Consider the following 23152-nt stretch of genomic DNA (forward strand, 5'->3'; position numbering starts at 1 on the left):
AGTTTTCCTTAAGCAATTCTTTCAGAAAAGTTGGAAAAAATAGTTTTGCAAAATCATCTTCTTGAAGGTGATTCTGTCTCAGTATTGTCTCAAGACTAGGTGACTTGCAAATGAAATGAGTAGCTATGCTTCACTTTCTCCCCGAGGAGATGTGTGTATCACACAGCCTTCAGCCCCAGTGTATACCAGCTGACAGTCCACTTGCTGGCCTTCTCCTCCAGAGAGGTGAAGGAATAAAGTGTGCATGGAGGTTGGATTCCCTTCTCAGCTAGTGGCAATATCAGGTCGGTGTTGAAGCACGTTACTAGGGATTTTGTTACAAACTTTGCTGCAAAGAACTATTTTTTTTTAACTAAAAAATAAAGATCTCAATTTTTTGAGTAGTGGAACTAAATGGTTTATTAACACTATGCTTGTATTTTACAGGGAAAAGTAAAATTATAAATAATTTCTACTAATGACATGCATTTGCATGGAAATGTTAGAAAAATAGGATTGCTACCCGGTGCTGTTAAGTATTCACAACAAACAAGAATTTATCAGCATTTGGCTCAAAGATACTTGATTTTAATAAAATTGGGGATTTTAGATGGTCCTGTTTGGTTTGTTTTTTCTTTTCATCATTTCTGTAACAGATTTATTTGGAGGTTTATAGTTCTACATGGGAATCTCAAAAAATAATGTTGGTAGCTGGAGCATGAGCAAGATTTTTGTGGATTGTGTATATGAGAAATTACCTTCCTTTGGCCAACATTCATGTCAGTATTGAAGGAGAGTTAATACAGTATAACGCATTTAAAACTTTAAAAGAGCATCGAACATTTAATGTACAATACTTTATTCAAACTCTGCCAGAAGTTAGTATGACATCAGTCTTGTAGCAGCTGCTAAAAGTTCACTTCTGCTTCATACAAGATTTTTTTACTGTCTTAAATACATCGGCCATTTACCTTTCTCATGCATGCAAAGCTTCCAGTGAAACCAATGGGAGCTTTACCTTCAGAAAAACCAAAATACCACCACAGTGGCTGCTGTAATTTGGGGGGTTACTCTGTGGATGCTGTAGCAAAAGCATTGCCGGTAATGGCAGACAGTTACATTCTGTGAAGTATACTGTGCAAGATTACTGATTGGAGCTGTATGAAAACACATCCTCCTTGGAACATAAAGATGATAATTGACTGCATGGGACAATTAAATGCTCTGTGGTGAGCATGAATCAGGAGGATCCTGCTACAAGTTCACAGGTGGTCCAGGAAATGAAGTGCTCTCTATACAGATGAGTGTTTGTGTGAAAAAATACAGTGTTCTTCCTGCTGCTGGCAGCAATTACTGTCTTAAGCATCTAGAAGAATAGAAACCAGCATTTTTTACCCATCTTATCTTTGATTTTGGTAAGTGCCTTCTAAAATTCCTTCCTTACTAAAGACAATATTTAAGGTGATGAAGTGTTCTTCATTTTCAGTTGCATTTTTTAATGATTTAAAGTCAGTGAGTGTAACTAGTATTAAGCGGCCTGGTTATTTTATTGATAAGACTCATAAGCTTGATAGAGCCCTATATGAGATAATGAGTCCTATTCTCCTTAATTATTGAAATTTAGTGTAATCTACTATTTGAAAATATATGTAACCACTTCTATGTTGTAAGCGTAATAGTGCCATGAGGTCCCTGCCAGGTAGCAAAATGTCTTTTGTAAACACATGAATAAGCTTGTTTTTGAAATAAAAGAGAGAGAAATCAGAGGTGTATTTGTGCTTTTAGAAGAGTATTTGTAAACTGGAAAGATCTTTAACTTGTTCCCTCTTTATTTTCTAGGATGATCAAGAGAGAAGGAGAAATGTTTTGAATTAATATTTTTTACGTGAGAATTTGCTTCTCAGAATGTTGTATTATTACTTATTAATCAATAAAGATATTTTAAAATAAAAAAAACTCCATGTCATTTTACTCCTCATGTTAATGGACATGTTGGGAAATGCTGTATAATTGTTGTATTAAAATAATCCCATGTAACACAACCTTTTAATGTTTTTTACTTGGTTTGTATGTGCAGTTACATTAATGTATTTTTTTGTCTGAATTTCCCATGATCATTCAACCAGACCATATTTTTAATCTGAGTTTTATTCAGTGATAGTGCTAAGTTAATGAAATACATTGAAATTGTATTTCATACTATTTAATCAATTATATCTATGGTTGATTTCACTTGGAAAAGGTGCTGCTCTTTTCTCCAAGTGAAGGGACTGTTACTCTGGCAAGCATAAATTTCTGCTGACTTACATTAAGGGTGGCAGAAAACATGTTAAAGATTCAGGTTTGTCACTAGGGTATTTTTGTCAATGTTAAACGTGGCAGAAAACATGTTAAAGATTCAGGCTTGTAAATAACCCTGTTGATTTAGGCACTAGCTAAACAGACACTGTAGTTCATCTCTGGAGAAGCAATGATACCTGTTTTAGCTCTCATGTTATTTGGTGCTAGTATTTTCCTTTGGTTTTGTACTATGTGCTGTCATAATATCCTGTGTGTTTTAAGACAGTATGAGTAATACTGTTATAAAGGGAAGTAAGGTAGACTGCAACTAAAGTTTTGTATTGAACATAGTTTATTGCTTGAAATGCCTTGGTACAATGACAGCAAATACCATCAACATCTGAAGATTGTGCTGATACAGATACACAGATCCTCAGATGGTATTAACTTTCAGCTTTGCATTGGAGTCAGTGAAAGAAATGTGCTTTTATTATAAACCTGATTTATATGAATGCAGTATATGGCTTAGTTAAATTAGTTTCATTAGCAGAAAGAGCTTCCTAAAAGTGGTAACTTTTTTTCTTTTCCCCTCCCTTAAGGGACCCACAGGCACTGAATTATTTTCTACATGGACCTAGTAGTAAATCTGTAAGTAGCATTCCTGTGTATTAGACATATATAACCTTCATTGAGTGTGTTATTTCTAAACATTATTTTTGTCTTTTACCAGAGCAATGAAGACTTGACTAATGCAGAATATTCTGTAGCCAACTCAAATTCAATTTTCGCTAACTCCAATGTAAGTGGTCGGGAGATAAATTATATTTGTATTGAGATTGCATGGTTCTGTTATGGCTTTACATGGCTTTTATAAAAGGTTTTGACCTTTTTCATATGCACATTCTGAATGCTGACATAGAACCACCTCATGCTGTTAATATTTTAAGTGTTTCAGCGGGGAATTGATCGAAAGATACTGCGCTGTTGGGCCATGTTTTGTAAATATGTAAACCAGCTTGCTGAGCAGTGAAAATGTTCTCCGGTGTAACTCTCTTGTAAACTGGACTTGTAATCTTAGTGATGGTAGATGTATAGTTGAGCTCAAATGTAGACCTTAAAAGTTGGTCATTCATGCATTTCCTGTGTATGTTAGGATGGTTTTGTTTCATATTTCTAAGTAGAATCTGAGCTAGCATTTTTTTTAAATTAATAAATGGGGTTTTTTTTGTTCTTTAGACTGAATAGCTAGCTTGGGATGTTTCCATCCTGTAACATCAGTGTTAGGGAAGTCACTTCAAATTCATTAGGTGTTGCAAGTTGTCTTCGGTATTATTTTTTCACCAGGAGTGTACTGCAGCCCAGGACCAAGTTTTACCCAATGAGGTTGTGGAATCCCCATGCTTGGAGATAAAGCCAATGTTGATCTACTTTAATACTGTAGTAGTCCTACTTTGAGTAGGAGGTTGGGCTAGATGACTTCCGGAGATCCCTTCTGACCCACATTTCTTTAATTTCTTTGGTGTGTTTTTTTTTAAAAAAGAGTTCAGTTATTAGAATACATAGGGTAGGGTTTCCTTGGTAATTCCTCTTTCTGTTGTACTGTTGTCTTGAGTCTGTCCCATGTTCCTAACAGATATGTGGGTATACTTGTAGGTGATCTTAAATAATTGGCATAAATAAATCCTGAAAACTGTTTATCTGTGTGTAGAGAACTAGTGACTTTTCTGTAGCTACAGTAGTGTGATGTGAAGTATTTGCCCCATCCTTCATTTTGATATCCTTACTAAATATTACAGGAGAAACATTGAGTGACAGTTCTTTCTCCAGATAAGCTGGTTGAGGTAATGGTGGGGGAGTGGGGTACCAACAGTAATGGGTATGCCCAGTTTTCAGCTAATCAGGAGCAGTGGTTTCAACTTGGTACCAGTTAGCCATTATCGGACAGCAGCTTCCTGTATGCAATATGGCAGGTGGGTTTTGTAGACTTAATTCTAAGGAAAATGAGGTTATAGGGGAAAAAGGTGACATATGACATGCATTTGTCAAAGCCTAGACTTCCTAGTTGTTTGTAAAGGTTTTTCTGTTACGCATGAGTAGGTGGAAAGACATCAGGAGTGTATTTCTGGCATATTTTCAGAAAGTGAGTATTTGGAGTGATTTTGAGGAGTAGGAGATTCTGGGCAATGTGGGATTCTTGCGTAGTAGTTGGAAGAAACAAAAATATTTGGTGAAAGCCAAAAGAGCTTTCTGGTATGTGAGGTTGGGGGTTAGGTAATCTAGAAGGCAGATGGTCAGAGGAGCAGGGATTTCTAGTGTGTGTTCCTAGGATGGCTTACTGTATTTACATTCTCCAGCACTTGTTCCTCTCGTGTTCTGTTTTCATCCTTTGTATTTTCATCATGAATACCAATGCCATTTTCTTTTCCTCCCTCCCTTGCATGAGAGCCCTGTGCTGACCTAAGTGAAGAATGACTTGATTGCAAATACAGATTCTTATAGTGTGTTGTGAAGGAGCAAGGAGTATCTAAAATACAAATAGATGTTTTTTCAGTCCCTGCTTATAATGTAAGATACGTGAAAAGTTAAAGGCTTCTGAGTTTGTTGTCATTGAAGTTTTTGCAGATACTGAAAGTTCTGTCTTTGTATGTATTCAGAATTGCTACCATGAAGTAGGATTGACTGTCTTGATGCCCGTCTCATGCCTTTCAGTGGCAGAGTTGACAAATTCAGTGTCAAGGGTTCAGTGCCTCAGCTGGTAAGCATGCTCAGCCAACACCTAACCACAAACAAGATTAAGTTCCTGCTGACTGAAGGATGAGAAAGCAGTGTCCACTCTGCCCCCCTGTGCCCTGCCCCCTCCTCCCCACCCCCCACCCTGAGCTGAATGATTGCATAACACCTCTACTGATGGCAGGTTGGTTTCCTTGGGCAGTTGTCAGTCTCTCTTAAAACCCGCATGAGAGGGTTCCTTAGCCATTGTCCTATTCTGTGGGTTGTACTCAGTGACTGCTTCCACCTTCCTATTATAGTAGGGTAGAACAGCTTAAAAGAGCAGAATATTCATGCATGGAGCCAGCAAGAATAAGACTCTTGAAAACTCAAGAATAAGCAGATTCATGAAGCTGCAGAGTCACTGAGTTCTGGTTGAAAGTAGCATGGTGTACTGCATGGCCGTTCTGAATCTGGGAAGCAGTGATTCAGATGTTAAGTTGGAAGGTCCCAGGTTCCGTGCCCGTAAAATTGGTTTTGGATGTTAAACAGTTCTGGAAGGAGGGAGTGAAACTTGGGGTTCTTCATTCCAGTGGGAGAGTTTCAAACTGTTAATCTTGATTGCATGTAATATTATTTATTACTACTGTTGCTGTTGTTAGTAGTAGTAATAGTTATATTGTTAGTACTAACTGGAATAGCATTAATTGGAACCCTCTTAAGTTACACAGTCATGAAATATTTCAGATTGGTCATTGTCACGGAGGCAGGTTACAGGTGCAATAGGAAATTCTCCACAAGAGCCTCTACAGTTGTGAGTTCTAGTGATGCCCTAGTTAGTGACTCCTTTTTGCTCTGCCTGATGGTAGCTAGGTACAGTTGAGAACCCAATTTGTAATTTTACGTGTTCATAAGATGCAGACATCGAGACAGTTTCATAAAATATACAGGCTGATTTGGAAAGAGATTGGGGTAAAATTCTGAATAAATATGCTTGGGGAACTGAAGTTAGGGTGGGGACGTTATTGCATATGATAATTACGGCTTGCAGCATCTTCACACTGGTTATATGAGGTGAAAACAAGTGTCTGTGACCTTCAAGGAGTGAAGACTTGGAGTATGAATGGTCTGATAATTTCACACTCTTGTTTTGCATTATCTTGACCTAAAAAGAAAGTGCATGTTGTTTTTGAATAGTTGAGATACGATTTTGCAATTTAGAAGGGTGTACTCTGTCTAACTTAAAACTATTGCAAGTAGTAGTATGCATTTACATTCATCATTCCACCTGTAGAATCCTGATAGTTGTGTTCTCTAGAGTTTTTGGACATAATGTTGTTTTAGGAAAATCTTACTAGCCGTAGGCCAGAGTAAAGTAGGTTCTGATATTCCTTATCACAGTATTTGTGGATATGAATTTGAAGGATTTTTTTTCATTCAAGGTGCCACTTAATATTTGTTGTAGTTTCAATGTTTATAGTTCTCTCTAATCTTTTTACTAGCATAAAGCACAGTCTGTAGCATTGTTTTTCATACTACTTTGGTTCTACAATTTTTCTAAACAAAGAGCTAGTGTAATTCCTTTACTTCATTAAATACTTGCTAGTTTGCATTGTGTGACTATTGAAATATCGGTAGGGTTTTGGAGATGGATCTAGAGGAAGTCAGCGAAAGAGCATTGTGAAAGGCGCTTTCTCCTGCCTTTTCCGGGCTACTACTGTTGCTGCTGAAACCTTGCCCCAAACTGAGTTACAATGGAGGTCTTCTCATTCCTCCTTTCTTTTATCCCTTTGTCCATACAGTGCTCAGCTTGAGGAAGGGAAAATGGTACTTTGTCACATCCTCTTGAAACAGTGCAGCTGCAGAGCTGAGTGCTGTGGAACTGGAAGACTTGAGAAGTGAGAGTGGTGTCTCCAGCAGTCTGTTATGTGGGCATGAGTGGGGTGCCAATGACACACATGTTTATGCTGGCCCACTGTATGGGATGAATGCCACCTTACATACAGAATTATATTCTTCGCATAGTCTGTAAAGAATGTTTGCTTGCATGAAAAAGAGCTTAATGGGGAAACAAAGTAGAGCTTGGGCTTTCTGAAAATGATGTATTTCTTGGTTTGCATTTCAGAGCACTGATCCGAAGTCGTCTATAAAAGGTGTAAGCGGTCAGCTTGGAGAGGGGCCTAGTGATGGACTGCAGCTGTCCAGTAGCCTTCAGTTTCTTGAAGATGAACTTGTATCTTCTCCTTTACCTGATCTTACTGAGGATCAGCCTTTTGATATTCTTCAGAAGTCCTTGCAGGAGGCCAATATTACTGAACAGACTTTGGCAGAAGAGGCATATTTGGATGCCAGTGTAGGTTCTAGCCAACAGTTTGCACAAGCTCAGCTTCATCCTTCTTCATCAGCATCCTTTACTCAGGCTTCTAATGTTTCTAATTACTCAGGTCAGACGTTGCAGCCTATAGGAGTTACTCAAGTGGTACAGCAACCTGTTGGAGCATCTTTTGCAAGCAATACAGTCGGTGTGCAACACGGCTTTATGCAACATGTCGGAATTAGTGTTCCCAGCCAGCATTTGTCTAATAGCAGCCAGATTAGTGGTTCTGGGCAGATACAGCTAATTGGTTCATTTAGTAATCAACCTTCCATGATGACCATTAATAACCTTGATGGATCTCAGATAATACTGAAAGGCAATGGTCAGCAAACACCTGCAAACATGAGTAGTGGCCTCTTGGTTCATAGACAAACTCCAAATGGTAACTCACTGTTTGGTAACTCAAATTCAAGTCCAGTAGCACAACCTGTAACCGTTCCATTTAACAGCACAAATTTTCAGACGTCATTGCCTGTCCATAATATCATCATTCAAAGGGGTTTGGCCCCAAACTCTAACAAAGTTCCCATTAATATCCAACCAAAGCCTATCCAGATGGGTCAGCAGACTGCTTACAATGTGAATAACTTGGGAATACAGCAGCATCACGTGCAGCAAGGGATTCAGTTTGGGTCTGCAAACTCACCTCAGAGTTCAGTAGTTGGTCCTCATATGTCTGTTAATATCGTTAATCAACAAAATGCAAGAAAGTCAGTTACACCTCAGACAGTTAGCAATGCTGGAGGTAGTATTGTTATCCATTCTCCTATGGGACAGCCTCATACACCTCAAAACCAGTTTCTTATACCTACAAGTTTGTCTGTTAATTCTAATTCAGTTCATCATGTCCAGGCCATAAATGGACAACTTCTTCAGACTCAGCCTTCCCAGCTGGTTCCCAGCCAAGTGTCTGCTGAGCATGTAATGCTCAACAGGAACTCTACAAACATGCTAAGAGCCAACCAGTCATATTCGGGACAGATGCTGAATAATCAGAACACAGCTGTTCAGCTTGTCTCCGGCCAGACATTCACAGCTCCTGGAAACCAAGTTATAGTAAATCATGGAACTTCACAAATTGTTGGTGGACAGGTGCCACTGCAGCAGGCATCACCAACGGTGTTGCATTTGTCACCCAGTCAAGCTAGTGTTTCTCAAGGTAGATCGAGTTTTACTACGATGTCACCTGGGCAGTCTACAGTCTCAAATATGTCAGCTTCTAATCGATTTGCTGTTGCAAGTTCTTCTGGTTCAGTACATCCTAGCTTGGGACCATCGGTTCAGTCTGTTGCATCAGGAGGAAACTTCACTGGAGATCAGCTTACACAGAACAGAACTCAAGTTCCTGTCAGTGCATCGCATCGTCTTCCAGCATCCTCTTCCAAATCCGCCAGCACCTTCAGTCACACGTCAATTGGAGTAACACAACAACAGTTCGCCTTTGGTCAGGTATGAAAGCTGCTTGAGAATGTAGCCAAAGAAATGCTTCTAAGTTGTGCTGAAATCTGGTTAACAAAGTATTAAAGTTGATGTTAATACAGAGAGCAATAATTTTGCTAATTTATATTTTTCAAATACTGTGGAACTGCTGAAAATTACTGTAACCCGGAGATGTCATTTCACTCGATATTTTCTATCCTGTCACTGAGTGCAAATGAAGGAGTCTGTCACTTCCATTAATTCAGAAGGTTTTGTTGGTGATGTATAGTAATGTCTTCAGAAGTGCTTAGCACTGATCTGTTTCTGCTCCTATTTATATGAATGGACATTGTAAGATTATAAATAAGCTCTCCTGAAAATCTTACCATAGAGCTAGTTTTAAAGGCTGGGGTACATTCTTAGCCACTTTCAAGTCTTCTGACCTCACTAAAAACTGTGCCTGTATTTTCAAAGTTTGACCTATTCAAATAAGGGGTGAAAAAGTTTCTTGGGTTTCTCTGTTATTTGCTGTACTGGCATTTTGCCCACTAGTTCTGTGAGTCTGGAACAGTTAGCAGTTTTCAAATTTGAAGCAAAGACAAGACGAGATGTTCTTAGAATCCTTAAAAGGAAATACCTTTTAAAGTAGCTGTAAAAGCATAGCATTCAAAAATATTTTCTTTGAGAAGAGGTCTACTTTCTAAATTTGCTTCTAAGGTGAGAATGGGTTTTTGTTTTGTTTTGGTTTGGTTTTTTTTGTTTTGTCCAATTGGTGCAGCTGCAATATATGTGCAACTGTAGTTTGTTTTTGTAAGTGAGCTTCCAGGCTCTGCCAATACTTAATTCAGTGACTTCTCACAGAATTAGCAACAAGCTATTATTCCACTTCTTTCTTTTTTTTTTTTTTTTTTGCCCTTCCCCCCCCCCCCCCAGTCATATAAAATACTGATAACATCCGTCTCAAAATGCATTTGCACTAATTATCTTAGACCTTTCTCTTTTCCCAAAGGTGTGATGGATTTTTTTTAACCAAGACCAAAATGGGCAATGAAAATGTGTCTTAGAAAATAATGTCACTTTAGGAAATAAGGGCAAACATGTTGCAGAACAACGTATTTAGTCTTTGCCAGAACTACTAGCACAGGTTGTAACATTTTGTTTGCAGTTGAGTAATTTGAGGCCTGCTTGACTTTCTCTTCTTGCGTCTACATCTATTTGTAGGCTATGTGCTGGGTCAGTGACTTTCAGCACTTACAAAAGCATAATATTTCTTACAGCTGTAAAAGATCATTTTAGTTTTGTGCTGAAATTTCAGAGCTGAATATGGGAACTACAGAGAACAAATTCTACTGTTTAACAAAACCTTTTTGATTTGTTTGTACTTGCATTTTAAATATTGTACTGTATTGTAAACCATGTATCATTCAGTTGCTAAACACTGGATGGTTTGTTCCACTGTGTATTTTTTTTGTTGTGGAAACAGCTTATTTAGTCATCTTGCAGTTTTGAGACGCAAAAGCTGAGCTTTGAGGGCCACTTGTAGTGGTAAATCATGGGGTTTCTAGAATGTAACTGTAAATTTCTGCTAATTTCTGATTTACTTTATAAAATTACTGAACTTAGGAGGAATTGAGATGTCTGAAATTTCACCACTTACAAGTTTGAGTTTGAAGAAGTATGTGTAGAGCTGAATTTTACTTGCCTTTTTTCCTTTTACCTCTGTTTATTAAAGCTTTCAGTAAATGTTTGATTGTGGGTTTTAATTTTTTTTTTAATGTATGTTGCACAGAAAAAAGCTATGAACCAGACATCACCAGTTTCTGCATCGAAGACACAGGATAATTTGCGACAGCCTCAACTAACAAGTCTTCTGAGCAACACACTATCAGGTCAACTAAGGTCTTTTTAAAATCATTTTCTTAATTTTCTCCATCAACAGAAATTGGTGGTTCTTTGATGTGTGAGACTTGCATTGATGGCTCATGCTGATAGGGTCCTAAAGGTTATCAAAATTTTATCTTCAGAAGAACGCTAAATTTTTCGGTACTGAATGTGTGCTTTTATATTTCCCAACCACGGCATTTAGTAGAGTGAAAAGTTGAATCTCCACTTTTTCCATTCTATAAAATGCAAAATTGTACCTTTTTTGTGTTTGTTTTTTTTTTTTTTTTTTTTACTTTTTGTCCAGCTTAGGAAAACAGAAATAAGCAATTTTCAAAATACAAGCATGCTAAAAATTCTATGAAAATTTTAGACCTCTTCTGATAGTTGCTTCAGATACAGAGGAAAGAAGAATAGCGATTACAAGGTTATATGCAGGCTGTTATTGTTCAATTTGTTTTGGAATGTGTCACTTTCACTTAAAAGAGTTAATGCATTGTTCGTGGCAAAATACTTAGCTTTTCAAGCAGCACCATGCTACTAAAAGGACAAAATCAATATATTCGAAGCAAACAAAATGCAGTAACCTTCATGTTCTCTTTATTCAGAAAGGTTACTTATGTACAAGATCCCATAATCTATTTGTTGGGGTGTTTTTCCCATGTGTACAGTTATGTGCAGGCTGTCCAGGCAGTTCTCTACAATAGACACAGTATGGTTGTTTTTTTTTTTTTTAAAAATAAATTCTCATTTGTGTTGGTTGTAATGTAGCGTGGCTGATAAGATGCTGTTTGAATTCCTGAGCATAGCAATTGAAGGAAGTCTGCCTATTCAGAAAATCTAAAAAAACATGTTTATAATGCCTGTGTCTACATACTTTCAGGAGCTCTAGATTTTTTTTTAATTTATTTTCTTGAGGGGAGGGTTAGTATTGGAAATTGAAAATGTATGATTTTCAGTAAATTCTTGGGACGCTATACTTAATGGTACTTGAATTTCTTCTTATATTGCAGTACTGTAGTAGATGGTGATCTATATCTGAGGATTTTTGTAGCTTGCAGCACAAAATATCAGTCCTGTTTCATTTTTGAGCCAGTTTCTCCACAGGGTAGTTGCACTAATGCTTTTAAGCGTATGAGACATATAGGTACATGAAATTATTCTGTTCTTGCCTAGGATGACAGTTGTCTTAACATATTTTTTATAGGGCAGGACTGTGGAGGAAAAATCATACAGCAATCTCTAGGGACAGCACAGCCACAAGAAAAAGTAATAGGATCATCATCAGTTCAACAGAGTATACAGGTAGAGAATACTTTTATTTTTATGTTTTCCTTTCCCTTAAAGCTTTAGTGGTTTGGGATGTTTCACCTCCATATTGATAATCTAGGAGTCCTTGCAGGTTTTTTCAGAGTGTATGAAGTCACTCAAGCTTGTCAAATCTACCTTGACATAATAAACATTGAGTCTTCTGCAAATTGATATTCTGAATGCTGCTTTGAGATTTAATATTCAGTAAGTGGTGTCTGACTGTACTGTTCCTTGAAGATAATTTCATATGACATAGCAATTCTTCATTGAGTTGGATGTGATAGACCTACTCTTACCATTACTTCTTACAAACTCAGCTATTCTCTAGCTGATTGGAGGGCATGGTTTGTGAGAAGTAGCAGAAAAATTCCATCTGGTCTTTGTTTTATTCTTTACTACATTGTCATCTTTTTTTGTTTTTTTGTTTTGTTTTTTAAACCACCAGAAGTGTGCAACTATGTACAAAAATTTGACGCTATGTCCGGGGTTTGGGGCTGGAAGGGGAGACCAGCTTTTTTGGAGGAGGAATACCAGAACTTCTGGAGGGAGGAAACAATTGTTAACATTCATGGACCAAGTAGCTGAGGGCGAGAAGCGAGGTTTTGGTATAGGCTTGAAAGTGTGAGCTTTTTTGTGGATGGAACTAAACTACAAAATCACGGAAGAAAACAAGGGAGGATCAGCTTTAGAATTTTTGTTCCTTGCTGTAAATGTATTTATCAATGTAGTGTGATGTGAATGTTTTTCTCTGCCTTACTGATGTACAAGCACAGCAGAAGATGCAGTAGTACTCAGTTATGAGTTAAGCCTGGTTTTGAAATTGTTGGCTAGATGTTCATTCTCCTGTTGGTGAATGCTTTTTATGCTCTGAAGCCAGAGGCTTTTTGGCCAGCAAGTACCATTACAATATGCCTGCTTTATGTTGCTCCTACTTTGCTAAGGATGATGCTCTGTACCACATGTTTTTTTGTTCATTCTAACCGTTTTGTAGTTCAAAAGAGCTTTAATGCAGTCTTTTTTAAAAACCATAAGTAACTTTTACTCTGTGACTGGTTTCATTAGTGTGACTAGCTGACTAAAAAAATCCCCAAAACTTCATATTAAACAAAGACTCTGATCCAGAATGGCTTCTTTGGGAGAATACTTGGATTGCAGTAATGCCTCTTAAACAGTAGGGACATGAACGTTTACCACCTCAGAGAACCTCACATCTTAAGACAGTGTTCATGTGAAAAACCTCGGCTTCATAAGTGTCTAAGGAAAGGAGATGATGATGTAGATCTACCTGATGTATGCATCTATAGCATTGACACTGAAACAGAATTCCTAGAACCACTTTCACCCCACACCCAGCCACCATGGCTTTTGAGAATTTCAGTATGCAACCTTAGCCTTCTTTCCTGACAGATACTCTTAATCCATCAAAATCAGGCATGATGACATCAGCTGAGAAATGCAGAGACAGTTCTTGAGAGCGGATTTATTTGGAAAAGTTTTTAGTTGTGCGTTTTCTTCTATTTACCTGCTAAATTTGATAACCAACCTTTTTCCTAATGAAGCGTGTATATGCACTATAGTGGAATTTGCCTGCAAACATTTCAGACCTTTGGTCTGGGTAAGAGAAGTGACTTCCCGAAGTGCCCTGTGAAAACAGGAGATAGTTGAAAGTGTTTATACTTACGTGGTCACGCTTAGTATTGGTGATATACTTAATTTGCAGAAACAAATGCTGAAACTTAGACTTTGCAGGGGAGGGGATATATTGTAATTTGTCTTTTATTTTGAACTTAGGTGGATGGTCATTTAGTTGGACAGAAAAGGCCTGCTGCTAAACAGTTAACTAAAGGAGCTTTGTAAGTCATTCTTCTTTTGTAATTTTTCTGCAGATGTTTCCTCTAACCTTAATCTCTTTTTAGTTTTTTCAATTTATAAAGTTATGTTAAGAGTATATGTTTATATCTTTAATTTTTCTTGTAGTATTCTACAGCAGTTACAGAAGGATCAGGTGCATGCTGTGACACCAGATAAAAGTCAGTTCAGATCATTAAATGATGCAGTTCAGAGACTCCTTTCATACCACGTGTGCCAGGGATCACTGCCAACAGAAGAAGACTTAAGAAAAGGTACTTTTCTTTTTAAGAATTGGAAATAAGATTCTAATCAATGTATTGAGAGATTTTTTTTTAATATAAGTTAGAGCAATAAGAAAGGGAATATTTTTAAGTTTGTGCAGGTTACTGAAGAACAGTGTTTGAAAGTATGTTCTTGTCCTTCCAGTGGACAGTGAGTTTGAAACTGTAGCTACACAGCTTCTGAAGAGGACACAGGCTATGCTGAACAAATACAGATGTTTGCTTATAGAAGATGCAATGGTAAGGTGTATAACCCATGTACATTTTATGTTTATGGGATGTGATTCAGTTTGTTAAAAAGAAAAATAAAAAAAAGATATCTGCAGGAAGGTGAGAGTTGGGATTACACTTCATTTTGTTGAGGGTTTTAGAGATACATACATACATATATGTATATATGTATGTATCTCCAGTGTACTTGTTATACCACCAGCAATCTTAGCGGCCAGCCTGCATTTTTATCAGTGAAATGGGCTGAGTTTGTATTTCCCATTCTGCCTAAAGTACGGATGCTGTTACATTTGAGTTCCATAGGTGCTGAAGACACATGAACTTCTGCTCTCTGCTTATACTTGCTCTTGCACTGAACAGGCTGTGGGAGTCAGATGATTTCTGTATATTTCTGTGGGTGATAGAGCCTGAAAGAATGTTGAAAATTTCCATTCAGAGGCCTCCAGCCATATTATAATTGGACCCAAACCATATTACAATTTAGGAAATCATTACTTCTCCTTAGAAGCTAGGTAAAGCTTCACATTTTCATCAGAAGTGCTTCTGATTTAAGTGATTTCACAACCCCAGGCATGAGGTAAAAAGAAAACTGACAGAGCTACTTAAGAATATATTTTACAGGGGTCAGGAAATGTCATTGTAGCTTTAAACATATTAGTTTTCAAGTCTGGAAAAGTTTTGAATTTAAGTATAATAGACATTTAAATCACTCTGCGTTATCAACAGGAATATGTAACGTAAGTGTTAAAATTAATATGGCTTTGGAATCTAGCAGTCCCATTAAAAAAGACACTAACCATCAAATATTTGCAAGTAACTGCAGGTACAGAGGGGGAATGGAGGTTAAAACCTATTCTCTTAGCATCTGGTATGTTGTATGATAAATCCTATTCAGCCATTTTTAAGAGCTTAGTTTACATAGTGTTCAGGTTCGGAACTAGTTGCCTGTGTTGTGACTTAGTAGCCAGTGAACTTTTTTCTGTGATGAATGTATCCATCTGGGTTGAAGGCATCATCCAGAAAATGCCAATTGGCACCAGCTACTTAGAAGGACGAGAGAGAAGTGCAGGGAAGTAACAAGACAACAGGGTGGTCCCATTGGAAGTTTTTTATTGCTTTTCTCTCTAAAAGAGAAAGATGCCATATGGTGTAAAAAAAATGTGGTGTGCAGTGGTAAACATACTCAGTCCTGAAAAGGTACAGTTCTTACAGTTGGAATAGTAAATCTTTGTTTGAAAATCTTTAACAAGTAAAATGTACCATAAAATGTGAATAATACTTTGTGGTGGAGTTATAGTAGTGGTTGGGGTCCCAGTCAAGGGCATTTAAGATGCTGTGGAATTGGGAACAATCTCTGCAAATACCTACTGAAAGTAATTTCTTTTTCTCTGAAGAGTAACTAAGCTGTAGATACTTTGATTTGGTACCAGCCTGTGCGTGACTACAGAGATGATTGGTTTTGTTACCTTTTCCTGCAGCGGATAAATCCCTCTGCAGAAATGGTTATGATCGATAGGATGTTTAACCAGGAAGAAAGGGCATCTCTGACCCGGGATAAGCGTCTTGCACTTGTGGATCCTGGTAGGTAATTGCTAACTTCTGAATCTTACAAAGGCAGCATAAGTGTGGTTTGTTTAAAAACAGTTGTGGCCACAGTGAGGCACTGATTGCTAGGGATTCCAGTAATCGAAATACTGAATAAGCAGTTGCAAGTTCAAATTCAACATTCTAGAGACACTGTAAGGTTGAAGGTAGTTATTTGGGAAAAGAGTATATTTGGCCTGTTTGGCAGAGAAATACTTCGGAGTTTCTTTTGACAATAGTCATGACTCCTGCATGGCCTCCCTCGGTTCTAGTAGGGAACAGTATGTGAGGTTGCTGGCAGTCAGAAGAACACTGCTGTGTAAAGCCTGAGCAGTCTTGTTCATCTTAATGAAGTGTTGTTTTTGGAGTGTCATGGTGACTTAAATGGCAGCATTTTTAACCAGACTGTCGTTGAATGTAGCAACTAGAAACACATTATTTGTGTAAGGTAACAGTTGCTATTTGTTAAAATGTTCTGCATATTCTGCATATTTTAAAAGATACTCTGAGGATTTATTGAAGAAAGTGTTAGTCTTCCAGATACCATATTTGCATATTTAGAATGCTGGGAAGTGCCTTGAATCTGGTTTTACAGTGCACATACGTGCGTAGTATGCTGATTAACTTGGTGATAATCTACACTGGATGCAGCAGAATACTTAAGTATGTGTACGTCTCTTAAAGACACAAATCTGTAGACTGTAGATGTTACTTGAATTTTAATACTCCGAAACTACATTGGAGTATGTGTTACTTTGATGTATAGGTAATTTAAGTATAATGTTGCAACTTAATTTTCAGATGGTTATCAGGCCGATTTTTGTTGTTCTGCCAAACAATTTGATAAAACAGCTGAAGAAGCACAGTCCAGCAAAAGTGACCATCAGTCTAGCAAAACATTACCTTCTCGAAATCAGACTACCAAAACCCAAGCCAGAGACCGACCAAAATCCAGCTCAGCAGAGTCCACAAATCACAGTAAACTTCCTCTAGTGCCTAACAACGTTCTGACACTGCAAGAAGGAATAGCTTCTACTAAAAAATCAGAGAGCCTCACTAAAGCTTTAAAGTTTGAGAAAGCTAATTGTTCTTCTGAGAGCCAATGCGTGGCCCTTTCTGAAGAAAAGGTGGCTGGGAAAGATCTTGCCAAGTCCACTGAGAATTCTTCGAGTTCTGAAGACTTGTCAAAAACTGTGTCAAGAGGCAGTCATGGAACACACAATAAAACATCAAGGAACACAGTTCAGTCTTTCTCAAAGGTAACGTGTAATAATTCCCTCCAAGACAAAACTCTGAGGAGCTCTCCAAAGAATGAGGTTTTACATCCTGATAACAGGAAAGGCTCTGGTGAACCCCAGCAAGACTTACTGCTCAGTAAGAGTTTAGAAACTACATTTAAAAACATCTTGGAACTTAAAAAAGTGGGGAGACAGCCACAAAATGAGGCAACAAGTAGCAGCTCAGTTGAATTAGAATTTCCTAATTTTTCACCTATTGCTTCACAGGAAAACTTCCCGGAAAAATTTATTCCAGACCACAGTGAAGGTGTTGTAGAAACTGACTCTATTTTAGAAGCAGCTGTAAATAGTATCTTAGAGTGTTAATAGTTACAGTACCATGGACAAGTTATGTTTCTCTTAGCAGAAGCAAATGTGAATGACACCACAAGTACAGCCTGACATGCATTTAAGGTTAATCTTTCTAAACTAGATTCTGTTCTGTGTTTGAGAGCAATACTCATTGTGGTTACAGTGAGATATCCAAGTAAAGTTAATCCTTGTTAGAATGCAGTCTGTTAGGGCCTTACTATTTCAAGTATTATTATGATAGTGCTTTTGATAATTGTGCAGTACTGCAACGTAACAAGGTTGCACGTCATTAGGCCCTATGTAATACGGTAATATACTGACAATCACAGTCATTTGAAAGGATATATTTATTAAGAAGATGTTTTTAAAAAGTGATGAAAGCAACAATTCTCCCCTACCCTTCCACAAATCATCAAATTTTTGGTTTTTTTTTCTGGAAAACCCACTGTACCTCTATTCAGAAGTGATAATCTGCTTTGTTAATGAATCTGTGTTCTAGGATTCTTAAGTTGGAAGGATATCATCAGTGTGTTTACAAGGCTTCATAATTTAAACTTAAAGTGCTTTTCTATTGCTATCTGAGCAGAAACTAGTACTTGATGATATATTTGTAGTGGGTAACTTTAGTCTGTGGGATGATATTATATGATCTTAGTCACAGTGGCATGATATGAAGTAATAAATGCTTGACTAAGGGAGGTAGAATGGAAGCCAGTAAATGGCAAAGTGTACAGGATGAGGCCATGATAGAGCCATGAATTTATATATATAACACATATATATGTTAACTCTTGAGGAAAAGATTTTGCATTTTATAATTGGATGTAGTCAGCCTTGACTCTTTCTGAAGTGGTATAAATGTTGTTTTTTATTTGTTGTTTGGGTTTGTTTTTTTTTTTAGACCAAGTGTCAAAAGCACTTTTATTTGAAAACTGTTATGATATTTGTAGCTTATATTTTAAGAGGACATTAGCCTTACTCTTGATTAAATTTAAAGGCCAGTGTTTATTTTTGATTTTTTTGCTTTTTGCTGTCAGAGAATGTTAAATCATCCACTGTAGCAGTCATAATTATCAAGATATGTACAGACCAAAGTTGATCAGCAATCCCATTGTTTTAACATATCGAAAAGTATGTAATTATTAATTCATATTATAGAGCCAAGTGAAACCATTGCATGGTTTGCATTTGGCTTGCTGTCATGTTGTTAAGATAGAATCTTATTATTTTATTTATTTATTTTAAACTATGACATCTTTTTTTTTTGTTTTGTTTTGCTGCCCATGCTGCTTTTTCCTCGTTTACTTTGGTCATGAGTGCTTTTGTGCACGTAAGTGCACTGACATTTGTCATGTGCGTGTAGTACATATGTCTGCTCAGGAGGATATAGCTTTTGTGGTTTCGAAGGTATGCTCATGTTCTCCCCCAGATCTTCTCCACAATTTCTTAGAAGAATTACCAGCCATTTTCAACTGGCTGATTACAATTTTCGTGATGTAGAGGCTCATTGTGACAAGCTGTGGTTGTCAAGTCAGATTGCCAGGAAGGAAAACAAAAGGATTTGGTGTCACTTAATTTAGTCCATCTGAATAGTACAAAAGAAAGCAGAATTAGATGCTGTCCCAGTAGAAGATTACAGTGCAACTCGGTATTGAGCTACAGTCCACTGTCTGACCACTAAAGGAAACCAAATCTAGAAAGCAATGTGAGAAAGAAGAACTTACTTAAAATTCATTTCCCCTTCAACATGAACAGAAATACTGGTTATGTGTGTTACTAATTGCCATTTAAAAAGATGTGCCAATTTCAAAGTACATGTTTGTAAAAAACCAACATTCCCAAGTGTTGTATAAAATATTCAAGGTAATAATAAGTATTGCCAGTTTTAAATTTCTAGTTAGGTGTCCATAGAATAGACTCTCAGGAGGTTAGTTGTTTTCTTATTGGCAAAACTGACAACATAGTCTTCACCTATTGCCTTTTTAGATTTAATATTATGTTCATGGCTGTGTATCCCGATGCATACTTTATTTTACTGTTTTGGAAATTTAACCATTCTAAACTATCTAGGAAGGAAAACAGTGAGTTACACAGCTGTATGTTAACTAGTTAATTTTTTCTTTCATAGGGAAAAAAAGTAAAGTTGCACATTCATTGATCCACTTGCTTTTTGTACCACCTCAAAATGGGTATGGGGTTTCCAGCCTCTCTGCAGCAAATACATAATTGAAGTATCAGACTATGTGTCTTCTATTGGATCTCATTTTGGGATGGGGGACAATGGCATATAAAAAATGCCAAATTACAAAAAGTAATCATGGTTGATTTGGTCAGACACATTTCTCTGAAATACTTATGAGAGGAACCCATTGAACAATCCTAGCAAGATTAATCTTGGATTGTTAATGTTCTGTTGTTCACTCCTTTGAATTCAATTCTAAAGGAATTCTGGTACGTGGTGAAGCTGTAAATGAAAGAATTGTATTTTTGTGGTGCTTAAAAAAAAGTATGATATAGGCTCAAGTCCAGCAAAGTACTGTGAATGTGCATGACTTTAAACATGTTCTCATTATTTTGCTGGATCAGCATTGTGATTTCAATGTTATTTAATACTGCCTAATATTAAAACAAATTTTAAACTGGCAATTAAGAAAACTATGTTCATTTTGAAGATTTTAGTATAATTTATCTGTTAGATTAGGGAGGCCTTACAGACTGACTTCACTTAAAGAGGATGTGTCACTTATTGTCAGTGTGGTATGGACTTTATTTGCTTAAATACCTTCATTTGTAAAGTATGTCTCACTTGAAATTGCTTTGTATACATTTTGTAAAAATATTTATAAAATGTTTTGTAAAAAAAAAGTATAACAAATTGCAGTTTATTTTGTTATGTTGGATAAATACTGTTAAAAGACACAAGTCAGTAAATATATTGTTAATCCATGGATAGGAAATGTTTAGTTGGAGATTACAAATTGAAACAACCATTGCAATACAGCCAAAGATTTGGGAAAAAATGTCTATCTGTGATTGTCTTGATTTAACCAAGTTGAGTATTTACATTTCCAAGAGAATTGTTCTCAGTTTTAAGTAATACGGTTGCAAAATATTATTACTCCTGTGCTTTTTATATGGCAGCTCTGTTATCAAATATTTAATAGGCCAACTTCCTGTACTCTTTATGAATCTTTCTGAATGTACGCTATTAGGATTTGGTTCCTGTGGCATTATAACTACGTACGGAAATGTTGATCTCCAGGTGACAAGAATGCCACCGGCCCTGCTCTGTTGCCATTAGAAATCTTGCGATGGTGAGGTCGCTGAGACGTGCTCTCCTTCAGCGTGTTTCACAAGGCAGAGGCACCATCATCCTGATACCTTGGGGGGGTAGAAGAGAGGGGGTTTTTTAGTCAGCTGGCCACCTCATCTGTGCTACAAGTTTCAGAGTTGTGCCAGTTGTATTGCATTATAGATACCTGTGTGTGCAGTATTCCCCTTTCCTTCCTTTTGGCTGTGAGAAGGTATTACAATTGCTGGGATACGATGCTTCTTCCTACTTTCAGAGGAGTGATGAACCTTTTCTTACTGTGATTTCATTTTTCAGAAAGTATGCTGAGATTCTAATCTAGTAAAGCTCTCATGCTTGGAACTTCAACACTATTTTTGGAGGCTATGAAAACAAAAGGATTGGTGAAGTGCACTGCCTTTTAACTTGGAGTAGGGTCCGCAGTGCTGAAAGGTAGAAGTCTTTATGGTTAGTATTCATTATTTTGTCAATCAGACAAAATAAACATGCCTTTCGAATGCTTCCCACATGGATTCAGACAGTAAGAAAATGAATAAAATCAGTTATATATTATTCTAATCGCTGTTTGGGTTAGGATGGCTAAGCATCCTGGATTTTTTTTTCTTTTATAATATCCCTATAGAATTACCAGGCAGACTTTCTGGGTTGGGAAACATTTGATGTGCAGTTAACTGTGCAGCTGTCTCCACTTTAGAGTGTCTTTTCATTACAAGAATATGGTTTATTTTTTAATTGTCTTTCAATAGCACTTGTATGGTGGGGTTTGTTACATTTATTCCAACACTGAGGGCAGAATTTCTGAGGATTTTTGGCATATGTGTTGATGCATAGCTTATTTAAGAAAGTCAGAACACCTTTCATTTTGAGAATCTGTACAAAGAAAAAAAAAAATTGCCAGAATAAGCCTGGCACAAGGAAAAGTATGTCAGTGATTTTTAAACCTTAGAGAAATTTCTCTCCTCTTCAGAAATGTTTCCTTTATAAGCCTTTGAATTTTTGCTTTAGACCTGTACATGCTTTTTTTGTGGAGTTTGCACAACAATGTGTGTGTCAGACAACTTCAAGTAATGCAAGAAAGTGCCTTCATGACTTTTGGGGGTCAGCTGTCACTTCGGTTAAAGAAAGTCATTGCAGAAAATAAGTGGCTGGAATTGCAAAAGTGAGCTAAAATAGTTGACATTTATATGAGGCTAAAATCCTGTCTGGATTATTGTGATCAAAACTAACGTTCAGCAACTGAAACTAAATTCAGAAATTACAAATCGTGAATTTTAATTGGAGATACTCAAAACTGACAGCTTTTTGAAATGATCGGGTAGGACAGAAATGACAAGGAAAAAGGTGCTTGTTTTTTAAACTCTGCATGTAACTCCTGAAGCTGTAACCACAAACTATGCTGTTATTTTTGTGAGTGAATTCCATTGCTGACTAGTCAGACAGCTAATAGGTTTCCAGAGAGCTGCATACGGTGTGTATTTGTGTACAGAAGAACTCAGTTAAGGAAAATGGCCCGATTTGGCTTCAATTGTTATTATATTGAAAGTAAAGGGACTGACATTACAAATACAGGTATTTAGATGCTTTTCTTGCACTGCAGCATTCAGCCACTGGGTCAGCAGTGACAAAATATGTATACAAGTGTCTGTAGTGTTCTCTCAAGTACATGTAAGTGATGTAAACAGTAATATTTCTGTGCTAGTACTGCATTTTCTTAAAACTGAGTTCAATTTGAAGCTGATTTCGCCTCAGATTAGAACTTCTTCCGAAGTCTCATTCCAAAATGCAATAATACACAGAAACTATATACTTGTTTTTAAATTTCCTAAAAAATCTTTTTGGCTTTTTTTTTTTTTTTTTAGCCATGGTGTGCGTGGCGCATATCCATTTGAGTAAGCAGCAGCAGAGAGTAACACTGCTGGAAGGAAACCTGCTGTAGTTCATTTCACAGCTTGATGCTGCTAGGTATACCTGAGGCTAACAAATGGCAAACAAACTAAAAATGCATGTGTTTAATGTTACTGAAGTTGAACAATTAAATTTCACCTTGCTTTCAAGGTAAAATCCATCAGGGATTTGGAAGGTCCCTGTTAATGGGGGCAAATAAAGACTAGTCTGCTGTGTCTGTGGAAGGTTGGAGGTTGGATACCGAGTGGTCAGGAACAGGGACTCGGAAGCCTTTGTGTACGGAGACGGAAATTCAGATGAAGCTGAAGGAGACGAGGCTCCAGGGTTTGGAAGACGTGAGCAGGAAGGTAGGTAGGCATGTGTGGGATGGATTTTGTGGGGACCTTTGTGATCTGAATGACTACAAATGGTTTTAAAAACACAGGATGTGTTATACAGACAGGAA

The 23152-nt window shown here is 37.2% G+C and overlaps 1 protein-coding gene and 1 long non-coding RNA gene across 6 annotated transcripts in view; both read left to right on the top strand.

Moving 5' to 3' along the window:
* The window catches only part of BICRAL (BICRA like chromatin remodeling complex associated protein), a 46011-nt gene extending 25396 nt beyond the window's left edge, over positions 1–20615 (top strand). For 4 of the 5 annotated variants that reach the window (XM_056356738.1, XM_056356742.1, XM_056356739.1 and 1 more), the window contains exons 3-12: positions 2859–2907; positions 2990–3058; positions 7094–8794; positions 10554–10653; positions 11853–11950; positions 13748–13809; positions 13934–14079; positions 14234–14328; positions 15798–15900; positions 16705–20615. In XM_056356738.1, the coding sequence (XP_056212713.1) occupies positions 2859–2907; positions 2990–3058; positions 7094–8794; positions 10554–10653; positions 11853–11950; positions 13748–13809; positions 13934–14079; positions 14234–14328; positions 15798–15900; positions 16705–17507 (3226 nt within the window). In that variant the 3' untranslated portion in view covers positions 17508–20615. Of the gene's footprint in view, positions 1–2857; positions 2908–2989; positions 3059–4913; positions 5015–7093; positions 8795–10553; positions 10654–11852; positions 11951–13747; positions 13810–13933; positions 14080–14233; positions 14329–15797; positions 15901–16704 lie in introns of those variants that run through there. The other variant, XM_056356741.1, reaches the window with a different exon arrangement.
* LOC130157336 (uncharacterized) lies at positions 4–1935 on the top strand. The gene is made up of 2 exons (XR_008824812.1): positions 4–1394; positions 1819–1935. It is a non-coding gene; the product is annotated as an uncharacterized LOC130157336 (long non-coding RNA).
* Positions 20616–23152: the final 2537 nt, after the last annotated feature.

Source organism: Falco biarmicus, chromosome 12, assembly GCF_023638135.1.
Source record: "Falco biarmicus isolate bFalBia1 chromosome 12, bFalBia1.pri, whole genome shotgun sequence".
Classification (NCBI taxonomy): domain Eukaryota; kingdom Metazoa; phylum Chordata; class Aves; order Falconiformes; family Falconidae; genus Falco; species Falco biarmicus.